We start from the raw sequence: 22230 nt of genomic DNA, 5'->3' as shown, positions 1-22230 counted from the left end.
ATATAGTTTGCACAGCTCTTTTATTCTGTTATTATTCCACTTCTGTAACATGGTGACAAGGCTGTTTGTCCTACGGTGAAATCACACAGCAGTGTTGTCACCCTGTGGACAAGAAAACAGATACACTGGGTGCATTCAGACTGCATCATATTTGTTATTTTTGATTGTTTTTCCCAAAGTGTAATTTGAAACAAGTTTACGGAGGCTTCAGTAGGCTTTTGGCAAGCTTTAGCATAGCTAGTGTAAAAATACAGCCAGTCCTCCTTTATGATGTGTATTTAACACTCTGACTGGAGCTCAAGCCCAGTTTAACTCTTTGAGAGCCAATTATGTATTCCATGCCCCTCCTCCAGGTAGCCAATGGTTTAGTAAATACAATACATCATGGCAATTTAACAAAAGTAAAATGAATGTGCAAGCTCTCTGCTAATTGTAGAAAAGATTCAGACAGGCACATACCTCTCTGACCACTTGTATGGGATTTAAAGCTGCCACTCACTCCCGTTTTCCCACAGATGTAAAGCTAGCCATACACTGCTGGCTATTATATTCAGAGAGCTAGCACCCTTGGCTGCCTGAATACCGGAACAGCGACTACATCTGACTGGATGTGGTCACTGTTCAGATGACATTTTTCCTCCTTCAATTTTGTAATCGAAGTTTGTCAAGTTTGGGGGTGCCGACGTGGCCACCCACAGCGCGAATTTCGAGCTATTCATGAGGAATCAGTCAAATTGTGTATAGCCAATTTTAGAGTCCCTTCCCCTTTTAGTTCTGCATGTTTTGGACCTTTTATGTCTTTATTTTGCAGACCTGTGTTTGTTATATAGGGGATTTGCCAAGGAAAAAAGTCAACAAAAATATTTCTCTCCTACATTACTTGCTTTTATCTTGTTATGAGTGTTGGGAATGATATTGTGTTTGCATGCTCTAATATTTAGAAGAGAATGTCAGTTTGGTAAAATGTTAATTCTGTAGGACTTCTGCTTGGCTTTTAGGAAGGTTTAGTAGTGGCTAGTTATATTGGTGATACTTGTGTTGGCCATAGTTTTGATTGAAAGAGAAGGCCCAGCCACAACCACATGAATAATTAGCATCACGGTTGCCGAATGAAGTTGTCAAGGAAACTGCAATGACATCACAATGCCTGCTTGAAGTATACTGCCACACATTTTTACTATATGAATTTTCCAGCTCGGAGACCTGCATTATGTAACACAACTTTGAGATTGCACTTTAGTTCTACTTATTTGCTATTTCTGCCTGGCACCTATAAGTTGTTCTTTCCTAGGGGGGAGCCTGGAGTTCCAAGTACAAAAACAACAAAAAAAAGTTGCCACAAATTGTTACGCCGGATTACCATGGTGTATTATTTGTCTGACAGCCAGCATGTCCCATTTCATTACAAACAATATCTCAGACTGTAAAAGATCTTGCACTTACTGCACACAAGAGACAGTGTGGTGTTGAGGTCTACAAGCCGGGCTTTTCCCTGTGCAAGGTAGATTTGGTACCCATGGGTATCTGGTGGAATAAACATGTGGTTATTGTGGTGCTTGTCTCATTACATCAAGTGTTTCTTGCCAGTCTGTTAACATTTGTGGTACACGGTCTAGTGTGCTGCAAGAATTTAGATGGCGTAGTCTGTCATTTAAAAACATTTTTACTGTCAGCACAACATGTAGAACAAGGAGAACATGGCACCTTTAGAAAAGCCCAATGAAAGTGTCCATACATTTCCTTTGGGTCACCAGCATCCACTCACCAAGAAAATGAGGCACCGGTATTGTGGTAATTGTGTGTGTGACACAATGCACTTAAACACAACGCAGAAGGGCTGAAAACTGTGAATGGGCGCTTAGTCTTCTTACTTGTAGAACTCATTCCAGGGTTTGAGCTTAAAGGTGAATTCCAGTCTTGCAGTTGTGTAGGCTTCTCTCCTGTACTTAAAATGCTTACTCTAATTTCACAGCATGCTGTGTGCATTGGAAGCTGCAGTAACTCTGCAGAGCCCAACTGTTTCTGGCGGGAGCACAGCCAGCATCGTTTAGCTCTTTACTCCCCAGTTGGATTTCAGTTCTTTCAATTATGAAGGCTCGGCATTACCCAATACATTTTACATGCAACAAAACAAAGGTATCTCACTCCTATGCTGATATGTGCTCTGGCAGGTGCCAAACTGGAATTCTGGGGATGTTGCAGCCATGATGTGCACAGGAAGGCCTGGTTCACACCTGGGCGCGTTCGAACGCTCTGCAAAAAGCCCAAACACCGAAATCCCATTATTTCCTATGGGTATGGTTCACACCTGGGCGTATTACAGGCCGTATGAACGCGCTACAAAACGCCCTACGCCCAAAGAAGTACAGGAGCTTCTTTGGGGCGTTTTTGTCACGTGTTTCCATTGGGATACAGCCAAGTAGCCCTCGGAAACGTGCGTTTGCCACGCGTTTTTTTACCACGAATCGCAGTAAAAACGCGAGTCACGAAACGCGCGACAAACGCGCATATTCGATATGCCTAGGTGTGAACCCAGCCTACTGGAAACTTTACAAACCGAAAAAAATAGGGTTCACATGCTTTTAAAAAATGAGTATTAAAGAAATTAGATTTTGTTGATGTGTGATATAATTTTTTTTTTTAAGGAAGTTTAATTTGTCTTTAAAGGCTCATGCACAGAACTGTAACTTCTTTGCTGATAGTGCTTCAGTAATCATATGTTTAGGCCACATTCACGTGGGCTAATTCGATTCGGCAGCGAATTCCTGCGGCAAGAATCTGCACATTTGTATGGCTAAATTCACAGGTGGTTCTAGACAGCTGCGGCCGTTTAACAATAAGTGCTGGTTCACACCATAAACAGTGCGTTCCAGAGTGGTCGGCTGCTGAAACGCACTAACGCATCCTGCCCAGCTTCCTGCATTCAGGGGCGGGTAGGGGGCATGGCAGTGCATTTAAGTCAATGGCACCGCAGCCACGTCCCCTGCCCGCTTTGCGATTGCCTGCACCAGAACGCGTGCAAAACAATGCCTGCGTTCCGGTCCAGTGCAATCTGAAAAAATGCTGCAAGCACTATTTTTTAGATTGCACTGGACCGGAACGCAGGCTTTGTTTTTCTATAATTTCTGGTGCGGGTGATCACACTGTGGACGGGGGGCGTGGCCATTGGCTTCAATGCACCGCCATGCCATCTCCCGCCCCTGAACGCAGGAAGCCGGCCGAGATGCGATACGGTGCGTTCCAGTAGCTGACAGGTCTGGAACTCACTATTTATGGTGTGAACCGGCCCTAATAGGTGACAGGAGCCACAGCTGTCCACTTGTATTTGCATATGTCCGCACATCCAGAAGTTACCTGTGTCTAGTTACAGTGTTACAGATGACCGGCCTTGGACACAATGGGGGGGATTTATCAAAGCTGGAGCAGACAGAATCTGGAGCAGTTGCCCATGGCAACCAATCATCATCCCTCTTCATTTTGCTCAGGTAAGATTTGACAATGAGACAGAGAAGCTGATTGGTTGCAGTGCCAGATCTCCAGATTTTTTATTAAATTCCTCCAATCTGTTTACATCCAGGACTGGTCATCTGTCCCTAGATACAGGAACCTCTAGATGTGTAGATACAGGCGGATAGTGGCAGAACGCAGTGGCAGCCTGTCATTGCTTTGTACATGCTGAGCAGCCTCATCTGTCCAGAGCCACCTGTGATTCCAGCTGCAGGAGTGCACTGAAGAACCTAATGAGGCTTTAGATGCATAATTGTACATAGCCACAAAATTCTTCTTTCATTCAAGTTATGTGTGGATGTAAATTTTGCTGACTTTGGATGCAGATTTTTCTATTTTGATATGACTGATGTGAACACAGCAGATTTGCCGATCTTTACGTACTCTGCACTGGCCCATAGAAAACAATAGACTAGTGTACAGCGATTTTTATGAGCCCACCTGCCAAGTGCCCGGTATGCCCAATGGCCAGTCTGGCCCTGTCTGCTTTATTGTTTTTTTTTTTGCTGGCCCCTGAAAAGTGCTGCCCAAGGCACATGCCTAGTTTGCCTTGCATTAGTTACACCCCTGGGGGGCAGTGATACTGGACAATAGTCTGAGTTATGTCAGCTCAGATTTGATGATATGTATTGAGGTTTATTCAGGCTTGGTTGCACTGCACATTTAATGTCTGTGTATAGCGAGTGTATGTCTATAGGGAATGAGATGGATTACCGCCTGTGTGAAACCAACCCGACATAAAGAGTGAAGGAAGGACAGTTGTTATTGGCCATTGCAGCCAATCAGGTTCACCCTCTCATGCTTCAAGTGCAGTATGGGTGAATCTGATTGGTTGCCGTGGGCAACAAGCTGTGTTCTCCCTGCACGTTCTGTTTATCCTGAGCACGGTATTTATGTCTGTTGCAAGCTCTGACGGGCAGCGGAAGGCTTTGCTTATCGCGATGATCGCGATCACGCCTCTGATCCTTCCGTGACAGCAGCTGGGGTCGGCGGTGGCTTTCTCCTATTGTACAGTGCTAATCGGCAGCAGCCTGTCCTCTACTCCTGCCATCAACGGGTTAATTCGAGGAGCCAAATCTAAACTCTAATAAAGTCGCTCACTTCCTCTGGTAATTACAGGCTGGCGGAAGTACGTCAGTTATCTGCTTTGGGCTTTTTTTTTTTTTCTCTGCTGCACTGTACAATTCAGTGAGAAGAACATTTCCTCCCCTCCTCCTGTCTCTTTAAGAGCTCCGATTGTTGCTCTAACCTTTCCCCGTTTGTGTCTGCTTGTAGGATCGGACGATCGGTGACCCGGAGGACCGGGGGAGACCAGGGGGTTTCGTCCAGCACCCCATCCGGACCGATAATGGATGGGCTTTAAGCAGGAGAGGAAGAGAAGAGAGAATGGCACAAGCAGCACATAGGAGGCAGAGAATCGGCATTCAGTGGCTGTGATTAGGATCTGGGGCTTTCTTCTTTTCTCTTTTATGTTGATTTCTGTGCATCTGCTGTGAGATTGATCCACCCGACAGGAGAAGGAAGAGAAAGAGATTTCCATTTGTGGAGGGGTGTCCTCACTTCCCTCCCAACAACACCACAACATGAGGGATTTCTGACCCCCCACCCCCTCCCCTCTTCTACCAGGATGCTACTGCTGCAGCCTTTACAGGATCTGGGGCAGGGTCGAAAGCAGGCAAATGGCAAATATTGTCTTCATTAAATGGCACACAAAAGTTCCTGTCCAACTGGTTACTAAGAAGAATTGGATCTGAGTGCAAGAATTAACAAAAACTAGCAGGAGCTCCACGGATTACTGAAAAAGTGTACAGTTCCCTTCCGGATTATATATTTATATATATATATAGAGCTATATATCCCCACACATCACATCAAATATTCCCCTTACATAAGTAGTCGCTGTATCCTGTTTCCAGTATCAGTTGTGCTTAGTAATTGGATTTGTGGATTCAAGGTCACTCATTGGAATTTTCCCTGTGGATTTATAATTAGCGGATTTTTACCCAGAGACGATGGATGTCAAAATGAAACAGCAAAGCAGGAGATCCAGGTCTCAAAGGGACAGGGTGAGGAGAAGAGACCCATCTGTCAGGGATCCCCGAAACCAGAGCCCCTCCTCCGGTTCGGAAGCAGAAAGGGGCCTGGGAAAGGAAAATTCAAATCAGAATGGTAAAAATCCAGCTGCTTCAGCCAGAAATGCCAGACCGCCTAGACGTAAAAGGCGAGAATCCAGCTCTCAGGAGGAGGATATAATTGATGGTTTTGCAATTGCCAGCTTCAATACCTTGGAAGCCTTAGAGGTAAGAATGGGTCATGTCATCTTATGGTTGATGCATTGGTTATCTGTGTTGCTTCTCATGGATTGATCCTTGTACTTCCCAGTTTATAATACAACTCCTCCTTTCCTGTATTAGAGGAATATATTATATTGTGCCCATAACAATGTTTTATGCACTCGGGATGAGATACTGCTTGTACTGCAGTTTAAATCATGCTGTGTATACATAGGGGAAGTGTAAAGGACTGATATGGTTTTTTTCCCCTCCGGTTGCTTCTATAATCTCTAAATGATGTGTGGCCTTGCTTGTACAGTTGTGTTTCTTACTTTGTTTCTTTTCAGTTTAGTGTTAATTTGTGTTCTCTATTTAGCCGAATGCTCTTTCCAGCTGACAAGTGTCACTGGCATCTGCTGTTTCAGTTTGCTCCCACTTAGATTTTTTTTTTCCTATCTGGAAAATAGAAGGCATTTTATTTGTAAAAGTTGAATAAAATGACAGGTAAGTCCTAATGCACAGGTGTACGTTGTGTAAGTTAGTTTACTGATGCGTAGGACTTGAACTGCCAGTATTGGTTATGTCAGCTGCACTTTAGAAGTTCAGATTGCACCATCATGGTGGAGGTGAAGAACATAGTTGGTTGCATTATGAATGAGAGAACAGAAAGACATTGACAGTATTTGTAGACACCCTCAGAACCTGGCACTAACATTAGAGTGACACTTGTCTGAGTACATTCCAATACAGCAGAGCTATTATGTCCTTACTGCAGTTTCAGAATGTTCCTTCTTTGATTATCCCCATATATGTGCCACTCTTGCACCTTAGCAATCCATTTAATAAGCCAGTTAAAGGAACTAATAGAATGTATGACAGCAGAAGGTGTGAATTCCAAAGGCAAGCTGTTTTCTACCATTGCCACTGCTGTTCTTTGACCTGGTATTAGAATGGTCTATATTACTTCATATTTTCTAGTCAGTGCAGCCCTTATTTCTAGTAATCAACTATCGGGAGATGTTTAGTTTGATTGATTTATAGTCCACTTTTCAGATTCTTACCATGAGTTAAAGGAGAACTATGAGATGAGTGATTTCCACTCACCTCATAGTTCTAAGCCGACCTGTGACAATGAGACTGTCACAGGTCGGCTCAGTAGATCGGGAGGTGAACGAACACATACCGGGTTCCCTCACCTCTCGATCCTGTCACGGCTCTCTGCCGTCACAGGGGGAGGGGCTGGATTCCCCTCTTCCCCGCTCCGATCTGCCAGCGCTGACTGGCGGAACGGACGGGGGAGGGGGCGGGTACAGCTGGCTCTGCTTCTAGATAGGCAGAGCCAGCTGTCACTCACGCAGCTGGGCGGATCCCGTCATCTACGTCGGGATCCGCTCCAGGTGCGGCGTCTCAGTATACCGCGAGCTGTAGCTCGCGGTATACTGAGCTTAGGGTAACGGGAGGACGCTAGTTTGTGTCCTCCCGTTACCCTAAGGAGAACTATGGGGAAAAACACTGACCCCATAGTTCTCCTTTAAGTTTTAATTACTTTGGGTCTGGCCATTTTCAGTTCAGGTTGCTTTGTAAAAACAAGGAGCACTTGAATTAATGATAAAGGTTAACGCTGTAGAAGTGTATAAAAAGGATATACGGGTTCAGATATTGAATTGCATGTTTCTTCATATTGGTTTTACTACATGTTTTTTTGAGGAACTGAGATTGTGTTTAAATATGGCTGTATGTATGTGCACATGGTTTCCAGTGCTCTTAATACCTGGCTGTCACCTCGTTGTCTTCTTCTCATGTTCTCCCTGAGACGCTGTTAACTTGTTTTTAAACTGGGTGATGAATGTTTTTATTTTTCATACACGTGGATTGTGTTTTGTTTACAGTGATGAGTTTGTGCAAATATTTCATCTTCACTGAATATACATTGTACACATTTACATTTTGTGAGCAAACATCCATTAGGATTTTAGTTGACTCTAAGCGAGTGCTATTATAGCTTCCATATTCTCCCCGAGATCATGTTTGAGTCCCTGAAGTCTGTCACAACATTCACAGGTAGAAGTATTTCTGCATACCCCCTGCACTGGAGTTCATGCTGGCTAAACAATTTTTTGAAGTAGTTCAATACCTTGAGCATTCAGTACAGTGATTATTTCTATCCTATCTATCTATCTCTATCTATCTATCTATCTATCTATCTCTAACAAACTTGCAAACTTACAGATTTGCGTTATGGCAAATGCCAGTGTCCTGTTAAATGTCTGCAAGCTGTGTTAAGATACCAGTTAGAAGAAGAATCATTCATGTCACAATTTGAACTTATTGCCCTCATTGATTGTCATGACAACTGAATTCAAATTTGTCAGGCCTAAGGGAAGTCAATGGAACATTTCTGATGACAGTTTAAAGTACTAGTGCGCTTTTGTGCACCCACTCCCCCATTCTTCCCCAGCATTGTCCATATAGATTATACTTGCCTGCAACACAATCCTGATGTTCTGAGATCTTCATTGTGCAGCCTGATCAGCACCACATTGGCTTTGGCTAAAATCTTATAGTTGTATGGAAGCTATTGCCTCCATTCACTTCTATGGAAAACCCCTTTGTAGCCTGACAGGCTTCCATTGAGTTGAATGGAAGCTGTGGGTTGCATACACAGTGAGGTTGCAGAGTGTGGTGCCATGCACATTGCACAGTGAGCTTGTAGTGAAATCATATCCAAACCCCAAAACAAAAACGTAATATATTGCAACATGCCAGTCTGGTGGCTGCATTAATTCTTGTTTTTATTTTTAGGCTTTTTTCACTTGATTTTTGCCTTGATCTGGCCAGTAACTCACTTCCTGTGTTATGCAGGCTCCACTCTATGGAGGAGCAATGTAGCCACCTTTGGACAGCAGCATTGTCACCCTGTGGGGAGGGTAGTGTTAAGATGTACTAGGCAATATAGATGGACTTGAATAACAAATTAAACCTAAACTTCAGCTAACCCTTTTCAAACAGTTGCTGTTTTTGCTTTTTTGGGGGGATAAAGGATTTACATAAATGAATGAGTTGACCATTGTGAGCCCCCACACCGTTAATGTTAATGGCTTGTCTAAGCCAGGGGTAGCCAAACTCCGGCCCACCAGCTGTGGTGAAACTACAAATCCCATGATGCATCTCTCTCTAGGAGTCATGTCTGTGGCTGTGAGAAACTTGCAATGCCTCATGGGATTTTTAGTTTCACCACAGCTGGAGGGCCGGAGTTTGGCTACCTCTGGTCTAAGCCCTCTATCTGCCACTTTTGCTGGGCAACTTGGCCCACTAATGGAAGTTGAAAAATAAAAAATATATTGGCTAGATCACCAGGAGGAATTAAAGGGAAAATAATAAACTGATGCAGCCATCACATCTAAGTACTGGTAGGTTGCAGTATATTGCATTTTTGCTTTTGTGTTTAGATACACTTTAAGAATGGTCTATATACTGATGGAGGGAAGGCAGCAGAATCAGAGTAGGATAAGTGCATAAAAAAAGAGCACTCACCCTTATTAAAGACCATTGGACGAAAGTGGGAGAGCTAGTGAGAATGAGGATGGACCAGTATGATGCTACAGGAAGCTAGTGGTTTTCCAAGCTCCCATCATGCATTTAGGCAGTTTGCTCCATAGAGTCTGTGGATGCTTTGCTCACACTAGGAAAATCTGTTGTATTGTGCCTTTTAAGTAATAGTGTGTGCAAGGCTTTCTTCATTCCATAAAGTGGAAGTTCACCCTAGAATTACTGTATAAACATTTAGCAGCCATATAACACATGTACCTTTTTGATCACTGCATAGTGCCATGTTTGACTTTTGTCTGTGCTACGGTTGTCCCGCAATCAGCATTGGAAAACTGATGGCTTTTAACAGCAACACCATGCAACTAATGGCATCCCTCAGTGTCACTCAACACCCCCTCGTGCTAAATCTAAATCATTGACAGCATCAGGGCACAGAGGAAGTGTATTCCATCCAGTCTTTGTAACAACAACATGTAAATAGCATGACACCATGAGCTGCATCGTGGTGTTGGAAAATGCCCGGCAGTTTTCTATGCTGATTGCTGGACATTCAGCGCATGGACAGAAGTCAGACATGATGCTATGCATTTATCAAGGTACATGTGTTATATGGCTGTTTATTGTTCATTGAGGGTGAACGTTCACTTTAAGCTGCTCTTATACTGCCAATCTTTATTTAGACCAACAGTAGGGCACCAGCACATACACAGAGTAAAAGAAAGGTCACCCACAGGGGTCCATCCACATCTGTTTTCTTGCAGTAATGCATGTTATCACATGCTATTTCACTTTTTTTTTAATGCCTGTTGCCTATGTTTGTTGCATATTAATGTTCAGATTTTTTGGAACCTGCAAAAAAAAATGTTCTGTGCACAAACGCGGGCGCAAAAAAGATGCGGGTTGCTCGTCGCACAAAAAGGTGCATTAGCTTTTTTTGCCATGGTTGCTGTGTGGATATGACCCCATTGAAATCAATGGGGCCACGTGGCAAACGCGAGGTTCCCGGGATGCCCAAATGTGAACCGGGCCTGAGAGTTTCCTTTACCAAGCAGTAAAAGCACATCACCATGCATTACCATTCATAGCCTGGTAACATGTACTACTGCAAGAAAACAATTTGTGATCTATGCCATATACATAAGCATTAAAGGAGAACTATGAGGTGAGTGCTTTTCACTCACCTCATAGTTCTAGCCGACCTGTGACAATGAGACTGTCACAGTTTGGCTCAGTAGATCGGGAGGTGAGCGAACACATACCGGCGTTCGCTCACCTCTTGATCCTGTCACAGCCCTCTGCCGTGACGGGGAGGGGCTGGATTCCCCGCTCGGATCCGCCAGCGCTGAATGGCGGACCGGACGTGGGACTGGGCAGATCCAGCTGTCACTCACACAGCTGGGCGGATCCAGACATAATTGTCGGGATCTGCTTCAGCTGCGGCGTCTCGGTATACTGTGGCGTCTCAGTATACCGCGAGCTGTAGCTCGCAGTATACTGAGCTTAGGGTGACGGGAGGACGCTAGTTTGTGTCCTCCCGTTACCCTAAGGAGAACTATGGGGAAAAGCCCTAACGCCATAGTTCTCCTTTTAAAATGAATTTGACTGTCCTAGTGTTTACCTGTGATTAGCAATATGCTGCAGATAAATGCACAGATGTGATTGGATCATAAAGCAGCAGTAGTAGATTGTCAAACACCAAGGCACAGCTGGTTTAGGTACACTCAGAACCCTCACCGTTCAAGATTTGGAGACTACATATTGCTTTTTGCCTCATTATAATTTATTGATTTAATGAAGAGATCAACATGTTCCACAGCGCTGACCAAAGTATGGCCATGCAGGAGCTCTGAGAGAAATGTACACCAATATATGAAACTATAGAAATGAGAACGCAAATGTGTCTTGCCAGGGATTGACACAACATGGGAGATTTGGCAGCAGTAGTTGTTTTGTAGATAAAGGTCAACAACATACCATTACACTACAACCAGTAGTCTGAACCATTGATTGACAGCATGCACCCATGAAGTGATGGCTGTAGGTTAAAATCATCCAAGTTTATTTATCCTGTGCTCACTGTAGCACTGTCCCCTTTGCCAACAGGAGTAGAACCCATTATGGTCTTCTGCTTCTATAGCCGTATCCTCTTAAAGGTTTAAAGTCTTGTCCATTCCTTGAAGCCCTTATATGCACCATTATTATAATGAGTGGTTATTTGAGTAGTTGTTTCCTTCTGTCACCTCAAAATTATATTTTTGCTTTCTATAAAGTCCATAGACTGTAGTGCACAAAAACCCCAGGAGGTTATCAGTTTCGGAGATGCTGCTACCACCACCTCTAGCGCCAGCAATCATTCCATGATTAAAATTTCCAAATCACCAATGTTAATGTTTGGCCCAAAAACAATTGGGCTGCTTGGCCATGGCTACATGCTTCATCTATTGAGTTTTCGCCAATTGATTCACTTTTTATTAAGTGAACAAACAGGTTTTACTGTTTGTGACCATTTTATGCAACCCATAAAATTTAGGGGAGTTATCAAAGTGACGCTGAACTCAGCAGTTAAATCTTGAAAATGCATTTAAGTACCCTAAGGCCTTATTCACACATAGAGTCAGCCCGTACAGATCCGTGCGGCGTGCACAGCCATATCGGGCCATTCCCGGGAAGGACAGGTGCTGCGTGTGATTGTACGCAGCAGTCTGTTCTTCTCTATGGGAGTACGCGGCCATACACCATCGTACGCTCACTCGAACTGCACATCGGTGCGGGTGTCCGTACGCTGACAGGAGGATCACTCTAAGCTGTGTGACTGAGGCCTAACTAGTAACAAAAATGTGTCTTATTTGTGTATCACTAAGCTGTAGATCATCAAATAATCTCTGAATTGGTGCTGACACTGTCCTTCCTTCTGGAGAGTGGCTACTTTTGTTCCCAATGGTCCATATGTGTGTTGTAAAGTAGACACCGCGCCAAGCTCACTCCCGTGATGGACTACTATCTCTCATTTAGTTTATTAATTTCTATTGCGTTTGTCGTCCATCACAGGAGCGAGCTTGGAGAGGTGACTACTTTACAACACACACAGGGACCATAGGGAATAAAAGTAGCCACCCTCCAGAAGGAAGGACAGTGTTGGCATTAATTCAGAGATGATATGAGGATCTAGAGCTGAGTGATACACAAATAAGATACATTTTTGTTAATAGTTAAGCTACCTGAATGCATTTTTAAGATTTACCTCCTGAGTTTAGTGTCTCTTTAATCTCGATTGCTCTCAGAACGATATTGGTTCTTTTGGACTGTTATTGCTTTGCGTGCTGTATGATCATTTGTACTTTATCGAGATCGATTGATACTATCGGTGTTGAATTCTGTACCTGGAATGCTGAATTGTGTTCATCAAATATTCACAGAGCTTATTAATTCCCCCGAACGTGCCCCGAACGTGCCCCGAACGTGTGTGAGCTCTTGTGCTGTAAACCTCATAGGCACATGTTAACAGGCTTTCAATAATGTCTGCAGTAATCAGTTTATCTTGCACCTTCAGCCGTAATGCAGAGCTTACCTGACTGCTAAGTATTTTAGGCAAGTCATCTTGGCTTAAGTACACAACATTTGCTAAGTAAACATTGCTTGTTTCTACAAAGTAGAGGGGAATGTTTATTTTTATTGAAGCCTTTTCTTTTCACAGACTGCATGCGGCTCCAGATTTTTTTCCTCTTGCATTAATCCTTCTGTTTCCTCTACATCTTCTCCCCAATACACAAACTCTGCATTTTGCTAGACTGTGTTTATTTTTGCTCCCCCCTCCCCTCCCTCCCCTTTTACTTGTATTTGCAAAGTCATAAATCACACAGTGGATATGTTGTCTGTGAAAGGTTATGTAACTCAGTGACTTGTTGGCTTTCTCTGTGGTGTGCTCTTTCCTCTGTGACATTCTGCCCCTAATAATAAAGGAAGACTACTGTTGTCAACAAGATCCAGAAAAGTCCTGCTTATGTGTTTTATATAGAATATCTGGCATGCTGGTGCTGCCTTAAAGTGTATTTCCACTTGTGCAGCCAAATTAGGATAATACCTACTTTATAATTGTTACATGTTCCCAATCAGATCGCATTAGCTAAACAAAATAAAATAAAATATGCTTCTTGCAGTTTAAATTGCTTTTTGCTTGCTAAAACTTTTCTTCTCCTTTTGTAATGTTAGGAGAGGCTGCAAGGGGTTTGTGTTAACCCTGTCTGTACTGTGGTGGCTGATTTCATTATCATTTGTAAAGTAGATTTGAACACTACCTGTCCTAAAGGATTACAAACCTGGCTTATGCATTGTATGTTAATGAGAGAAACACATTCCACACATTCTTGTTCTTCGTCTTTCTATAAGGACAGGTAACTGTGAAGGTGTTTAGAAAAACCTGGAAACGGACATGTTGCCTGCTGCAACATAACATCTAAAAGGTAAGAAATATTAAAATGTATACTGAGTAAATGGGAACACATAACAAGCATCTAGAGGTGTTGTATCAAATTTGATTGCAAAAGTGGAAATATACTTTAAAGGGAATATGTTGTCTATATTGTTCAGAAATATGGAAATGTGGCCCACTTTTTGGAAATATTCTTCAAAATACATTTTGATGTTGTGAAAAAAACTTTGTATATAGGCTTTAACTGTATGAGACAACCAACACCTATAAAGTCTGTTCTTGGTCAGTAATGCTGCACTATGATTGTCATCTTCACAGCCATAATTTCTCTTTTCTGATACACGCTAGAAGAATGTTCTACAGATCTGTATATGAAATAGTCACAAAGGTGTACATGTCAGGAACTGTCAGGTGAACGTTTCAATAGTAATGCATAAGATGTACTGCTGTAAATTTGGTGTATGTAATATAGGTTTAAAGAAACACTGCCACATAAATTAAGTATGTCGAGCAAGCACATACCTGGAAAGAATGGAGGAATTTCTTAATTTTTCCACTGGACACACAGCTGAATTGGCTTTTCCCACAAATTTTGCCGGAAACCAACACTATCTGGAGTGTGGATCTTTGTGTTCCCCAGCAGCTCTTTAGCTGGCCAACCACAGCTCTAATTTAGGCCGATTCCTGATGAATGGATTAAAAAACATTTACGTATTTACAGATTCCTAGAAAGCAGTAAATGAGCTTCAAAATAAGCCAGGTCTGACCTCTTTAGCTTCCAGGTATAAAGAAGCATGCGACTCACTCTGTGTGACAGCACTGCGTCAATCAGCACTGTCAGATGGAGAGTCCATAGCCCTCTGTAAGCTAATACTATGTTCACCCAAAGCTTACACATGAGTTTCCTCTACTCCAGGTGGCTTAACAAAGTGGCCTGGTATATGTCTGGGTCTCTATTAATATGAACTTTTTTTTTTCTGCATGTGTAAAGCACAGATTTATCTTTAAAGTGTAACTGTGGCCACGCTATTGTCTTTCAAATATTTCCATATGTTTAACAAGCGATTAATGAGCTTTAAACTCATGCCTCTTTCTGACCTTTGTAGTTGTAGGCACTGTGGTGCAGTTGATTCTCAAGGTTTACACAGGTACTCTGGTAGTGAAGAGCTGACCTGGGTAGAGAAGGACTTCAGGCTTTAGTGCTCCTGCAGTGAATGTTATGGAGTCATTTCTCCATAATGCCTGCAGAAACATTAGTGAGAGCTTCCAATCGTTAAACATTCTCTTGGTGACCAAATGATGTCAATTGATCCCTTTTTTGTGAAGAAATAAATAAAAAAATAAAAAAAAAGGTCCTCTGCGGGATGCCCCTGTAGCCTGCACACACTTTCTTCCTTGATTAGCAGGCCTTTTGGTGCCTTTTACCTTAACACAGGGCTGGAGGTATCCCAGGAGCCACGGTTCCTTAAAAGTTACAGCTGGTGCCTAACTCTTGTGTTTTATTTCTAGTTGTTGTCAATGGAGGTGGCTCCTAGATTGATCAGATTGTCTCCTGGGTTCCATAATAATTTGTCTACCCCTGCCCTAATGGAGCTATTGTAACATTGTTGCAATTAGCTGCATGGAGCCAGTGAGAATGAATTAAAGTACACACGTTTCTGGACTAATGATGCACTGCAGCTAACATCTACAGCACAGCCCCCTCAGTTTTGGGTCATGTGGAATTCCTATTGGATTCGTATCATTATGTTGCTGGTGTCTTTGTATTCTGAACGAGTTCCTCCTTTTTTCTGTTGTGTATCTGAGTATTTGCATATGCCTGTCCTTTGCTGTAAGTGTTTGGTTATCTGAAGTGGTTTTCAGTTGGAGATAGTAGAGGCATTTGAACTGCCGGAGACACCAATAAACTGTTTCATAGTGATGAAAAGTAACTACTTGGTAATAGGCCTAAACAGAGCATTCCTTCCTACCCGAGCCTGACTAAAGGGGTCAGTAATAGCTCTGCATAAGGGAAGTTCTCCTATTCCTTTCTTGCCAGTGATCAGTTGTGTGTCACAGCCTGGAAGGAATGCTGCTGAGATTGTTTAGTACAACCTCTTGTTTACTCTGCCCAAACCTGTAGGAAGAGAGGGTCATTGGCAAGGGCCGATGGTTCTTAATGTACTCATTAAAAGTGCTTGAACAGCTAGCCTTGTTTTCTTGGCCCACTCTGGAGTTCGCGTTCTGTCGTCTATTTTTATTTTTAATTGCAGACTTTAGAAAAACATCTAGTTGGGAGCTGTAACCACTCAGTTTTGTTTCTGTGATTCAAGTAGTTCTCCTTTTGTATTCCATTCACTCTTTTACAGCAGTCAATGATTAGGAGAAATTGTCCTTCTCTGCTCTGTCTTTCCTGCAGTAATTAAAGAGCCTTTTGTTTTTTTTTGTTTTTTTTTTTAAGGAGGATTGTGAAACACAAAAGCGTCTCAAAGACAGGAGCATATTATTCTTTATTAAGTGTCTTGTACTGTCAAAGAAAAACAATGTAAATAATAGACTGCAATAATACCTCCCACTTGTGCCGTGTTGATCATCCATCTCTTATTTCAGAGAATGTTGCCTGTTTAACACCTTCATTGCCACATTGCTTTCTATCACATTGCATTTATCACATACAATTCCCATTGTGCATCTGAATGAAGTAATAGAGTGTTAGTACAAGTCATGTCTATGTTATGGCATAGATATCTTTCCTGACCATCCTTGAACTTCATTATCAAAGTGAGTTACATAAGACCGATCTATTCCCCAATCAAACCCTACACCCAAAAAATAACAGTTGGGGCAGTGTAGACAATTTTCAGTATTTTTTTGTTCTAACATTGTTTACATCTTTTCCATAAATAGTGTTGTACGGACATAAATCACATGTGTTATAAGTCATAGAAAATAGAGTATTTTCTATAAGGATGTTATAAATGGATGTATAACGGGTTATAATGGATGTCGCATTGAATTTCTGTAAGGAATCATGGAATACAAAACCATAATACAGTGTAAAATTCAAGTTAAAATATCTCCAGTTTATCATAAAAATTATTAATTTTTTTTAAAGTAGAACGAAACCCTACTGTCCTTTTGCAGCCATAAATGGTGCAATCTTAAGCGGGCTATACACGGTAATATTTTCTTTATTCAACCTGCTGGCTGAAAGAAGAAACTATTACAGATGTCTACATCAATGCTTACGAGCATTGATTGAGGAATCTCCCGCTGTTTGCATTGTATTCTAACAGCGCCCGCTGGCCGAACAGAGCCGCCGGCTCATTGGCTGCCGCCACTGTTTGAAGGAGCTGGTTGGAAGATCTTTGACCAATCAGCTGATGGAGGGATGCCGACTGAAAGGGTGCTGACGGTGGCACCCACTGTGCGAATTTCATATAGTGGATGGCCAACTTTAACCTCCTATTTAGATATGCAGTTGCCATGGTGTTAAACATGTGATTAGTGATGACACAAGCCATTTAAGGGATTGAAAGTTTGGTTGAGAGCTGACATAAGCATACTTTCACTTCTCACCCCAGGTATGCCTTGAATGTAGCATATACTGTGCATGAGCTATAATAGGCAGAATGTAAATGAAAACATTGCACAAAACAATGGTATGTATAAGGATTTAATGACTTTTTCTTAACATTTCTACCTTGCGATTTCTTTTAAGAAATATTAGGTAAAATCCATGAGTTTAGTTCCACTGTAAACTTTAAAGTGCACCTTGCAGTACAATGCAACATCTGCATATTATATCTGGGACCCCTCCCCCTTTAAAAACAACCTAGTGTTAGTAAATGTAAATGTATCCGTACAGAAAAATTAGATTAAATACTTCCCTTATGGCCCCATCTTCCACATCACTGAGTGTGACATCCTCATCCTTCCGGGAAGATTCCTGGGGACAGAGTGGGTGGAGTCTGTTAAGAAGGCACTCCAGCCCATCGCAAAATTGCCCTTTTGCAAAATTTTGGCTGTTATGTAAGATCTAGGCAGAAGAAATGTCATCCTGGTCTAGGCTCCAAGGCGGTAAGGTAAATTATAAATCTAACTTCATTTTAATTTTTTTTACAGATACTACTAACATTTGGGGAGGGGGCCCTGACAGTATTATTATTATTACTGATATTTTATATAGCGTCGACAATTTACACAGCGCAACATTCACATCCCAAGGAGCTTACAATTTAAGGTCCCTATCTCACATACATACATACATACATACATACATACGAGGGCCAATTTAGACAGCAGCCAACTAACCTACCAGCATGTCTTTGAAGTGTGGGAGTAAACCAGAGTACTTGGAGGAAACCCACGCAAGCACAGGGAGGACATGCAAACTCCTTGTAGGTAGTGCCCTGGCCGGGATTTGAACCGGGCACCCCGGTGTTGTAAGGCAGAAGTGCTAACCACTGTGACGCTGTTCGCTATGAACACACCTCGTGAATCATAGACCACACGAATTGACCCTTCTGACTGCAATTTTCTTGAATGACTGAACATTATTACACCATTATGGAATCAAATACCCTCAGAAAATTATTTGAGCTGTCTTCAGTTCTAACAAGGCTCTTAAGTTTGTAACGTTTCTAGATATATGTAGATTTGCTGTTTCATAGTTACAAGCGCAGCGCAAACTGTTGGCGCTATATAAATACTATGTAATAATAATAATAAGTTTACCGGTCCTTTTAAATGTGATGTCAGCAACAAACTAGCAGATAATACTGTTGAGCTCTTTTACAAACAATTATCTGGAATTTCAGGCTCTCTGAGCAAGAACGTTTTATTAAAACCTGCTTATTAATTAATTCCTGTTGTGTGTCGGCCTCTGTGCTTTATTATTTAAAAAAAGACCTGGTTAATCCCGGCAAGCATGCAGTATTCTGTGCTCCCCTCTCAGTCTCCTGTGATTGGATGCCTGAAGCTGTTCCTGGTAGTTGATATCCCGTCAAAGCAATGTGAAATCCACTAGTGGTGTTTATTGGCTGTGTAAATACGCTGAAAAGTGACCGTGGAAAGATGTATGTTTCCCTTGACAAAGGTTAATTTCCATAAAATAGACAGGAGCACGGAATGGAATTATGAGGTGCTTATACGAGAATGTTAAAAGCTTTTTTGTGTTCACCATTATTAAAGATACAATCATGGGGAAAAAATGAAACAATTTATTGTCATCCTTTTGAAAAGTAGGTCAGATAGTGGAATCCATTGTGAATATGAATGTACAGCAAACGGAGTCCGGAATGCATTGACAAGTGTAATTTTTTTTTTCTTCACTGGTTTGAACTGGAATTATGTTATTTATGGGTCGTGTGTGTCCCACAGGAACCCACAGCAGAAGGCCACAGAACATCATAGGGTAGTCATATTTTTCTTATGATAAACAAGCACTTGTGAGTACAGTATGCAGAATTGTTGAGCAAAAGATAGTTTTATATAAAGTTCTGGGTCACCAAATCAGTATTTAATAGCAAATAATAGAAGGAAGATTTCTTTGAGGTAGTAGTGCGAGGTAATAGCCAACTGCAAGCCATTTTTTAATATCAAACATCTAATCGGAGTATAATTAGCAACAGATTAATATAGGGTTTAAAGCAGATCTAAACTCCATTTTATACCCAAATGTTAATATGGTTATCAAAATGATCATCAACTTGTCAGGAGTAGCAAGAATATTGCATGGCGAGCCACACCCAGGTCGCTCAAAGTGTTTAGGTGCCCATACACTGCACGATTCTCGTACGAGAATTGCGGGAAATCCCGCGATCGTACGAGAATCGTGCAGTGTATGGAAGGCGTGCGACCGTTTCTACTGTACAGTCGCACGTCTTCCAGCCAACTGCCGAACGGGCCGGTGTGCACACGCGCACACAGCCCGTTTGCAGTCAGCGTAAGCCCGCCCCTCATTGCAGTCATCGTAAGCCCGCCCCTCAGGGGGGCGGGCTTGCGATGATCGCAAGTACGATCTGCCTGCCAAGATGGGCAGATCGTATGTTCTTGGCTGGGCAAAATTTTAAAAAAATCAACATACACCTGCTATATATGTACGTTTTCTCATGCAAGCACAGAAAAATGTCTGTTCAGATGACAAGTCCTCCTAACCTCCTGTTTCAGCTAACAAGCCAGTGCCTTTGCTGGACTGAGATCCCCCGAACCCTACCCATCTCTATCCCTGCCCAAATGTACATATTAATTTCTTTCCTGGCAAAACAATGCTGCTGCCTTGACTCCCAAGCACACACCCACAAAAGTGCTGCCTTGACTCCCAAGCACACACCCACAAAAGTGCTCTTGGGAGATGTAGTTCTGGTCGGTGGGCCATTGTCATTGGGAGCTGATTCAGAGTACCCTGCTGATCCCTCTTTCCTGCAAGAATTTTGCAAGCCTTGTATGGATGCCACAGGGAGTAAAAAAAAAAGTTTTTTTTCTTCCCACTACAGGAACTAAGTGGTTTGGGTGTAGATTTGGATCATGCCTATACAAATTATTTGAAGACAACTGTATGATCACTGAATGGCCTCCTCCTCCATGAGGATCCAATCAAGATTTTTTGTGCATGTGCAGAAGCAGCTCCCAGCCTAGAAACCTTTCGGCAGCGATGGGCCACATAGGGTATATCTGGCGCACATGAGTAAGGGTTCTGAGGGGGTAGGGGGATCTCCGTTACCTTAAGCCATGGCAGTCAAAGTAAATGAAGACTCTGCTGACGTTGATGCCCACAATGCAGGGCTGCTGCAGATCTCTGGACCTAACACCTGGGTTAGGTCACGTGACCTGGAATCAGAAGAACAGTGAATTTGTATGCTCATTGTTTTAAACCTCTAGTTACCCTTCCCAATCCTCCCCACTCAAGTAGGTGTCAAGCCAAAACTTCTTGGTTTTAGGTGGAATGGAGAAGCGTTGGAGCCCCTTGTTGAGTTTTTGGGCTGGTGATTTACTCCATGGCTTGCTGACAACACAAGGGAAACTCTAACAACAACAAAGACAGATATCAAACCCTTTGTTTTAGTACAGTATGGGAAGGTTAGAACGCCTGTCAGATTTATGTTTGTGTTTCTATTGCAAATAATTTCTTACTTTCTGTCCGGTAAAACCATTGTCCCGGGACAAAATAAAAAAGCTGGAATTTCTCTTAACAGAGCCCCAGATAGCAGTAAAAACCAGACAGAGGTTCTAAACCTTCCCCATTCTATCCAAAACTGAAGAAAAATGTTTTGGCTTGCCATGCACTTTAACTGAGTTAAAGAGGGCTTAAATGTACAGTTTAGATCTACTAAACAAAGGCATTCTAGTGATTGCAGAGATTTTCCATCCGCTTCTAAATGGGGTTTCCACTTTCATCAAGAAAATAGGAAACAGTTGTGTTGATCGACCTAAAGGAAAACTATAATAAGAGAAATATGTAGGCTGCCATTACAGGCCTCATTCTGAAATTGTTAGCTGTCTGACTATTGTTTTAGTAGTTTTTGAATTGCTGACCTCTTGGAGCAAGCAACTGATGTTGGGAAATCCTGATTTGCATGTTTTGGGCTCTAAATGATTTGAAGCTAGAAGATTAGTCCAATCAAATGGCCTAACAATTTAAAAAATGGCAGATGAAATATTAGTCTTGGTGCTGGTTTCTGTTAAAATAGACTTGTCAGAATTGAATGGGAACTACCAATGTAATTTGGAGGTGAAAGGTCATCTGAAGTCTAAGACCCTGTTCACCCGGGGCTGTTCGGCCGCACAGATCGCCAACATGTTGATCAGTGTGGTTTCCATACAGCTATTAATCGAACCGCGCTGATCAGGGCGTTTTTAATTGCGTTTCAACTCTGAAACGCAATGAAAAATCCCAAAACCTCCCTCTTGAGATCAGCACGGTAACCCCACTGATCTGCAACCTTCCCAGAGTTAATGGGCTATGAGAGATGCTGGACAGTTCAGTTCAGTTGATAAGCAATAGCAGTCAGAATTCAGGCGACATCTGACCCTTTATACTACAGTTGAAGTACAGTTTATAAATTTACATTGGGCAGATGCCATGCGCACGGCACTAGTGCCACTTGACGCTGAGAAGCAGGGTAATTTCCTATGAAGCTATATGCTTGGCAGAACATTTATAGGTCAGTCCCAAAGAGGCATATCAATTTTTCATATGTAAGTTCCCACAATCATCATCCAAGACTGGATATTCAGATTTCTGCATGAGGCCAGTTGTGACCAGTTCTCTTTGAAGGATATATGTGGTCACCCCATGATTTGGGATTGACTTTAGAAGAACTCTATGGCTGCGTGAGGAGGCCGTTTCTGTGTGAATTTCTGAGGCTCGAGCTGCATTGCCACTTAGCATAAATCCTCTAGAGAATGGGATGAAAGTGGAAAAGCCCTGCAGGAGAAACCAGAAAAATACATCATGTGTTAATGTCATATTCTCTTGAGTTCATCCAGCAA

At 42.4% G+C, this 22230-nt stretch overlaps 1 protein-coding gene across 1 annotated transcript in view; it reads left to right on the top strand.

The window, feature by feature from the left end:
- The window catches only part of FBRSL1 (fibrosin like 1), a 515094-nt gene that overhangs the window by 79657 nt on the left and 413207 nt on the right, over window positions 1-22230 (top strand). Inside the window, exon 2 of the mRNA XM_018557615.1 lies at window positions 4783-5807. Within this exon, the coding sequence (XP_018413117.1) occupies window positions 5520-5807 (288 nt within the window). The 5' untranslated portion in view covers window positions 4783-5519. The remainder of the gene's footprint in view (window positions 1-4782; window positions 5808-22230) is intronic.

The sequence above is a fragment of the Nanorana parkeri genome, unplaced genomic scaffold, assembly GCF_000935625.1.
Source record: "Nanorana parkeri isolate BGI_ZX_2015 unplaced genomic scaffold, ASM93562v1 scaffold292, whole genome shotgun sequence".
Classification (NCBI taxonomy): domain Eukaryota; kingdom Metazoa; phylum Chordata; class Amphibia; order Anura; family Dicroglossidae; genus Nanorana; species Nanorana parkeri.
The sequence above is the reverse complement of the archived record's forward strand: the minus strand, read 5'-3'. Positions and strand labels throughout refer to the sequence as shown.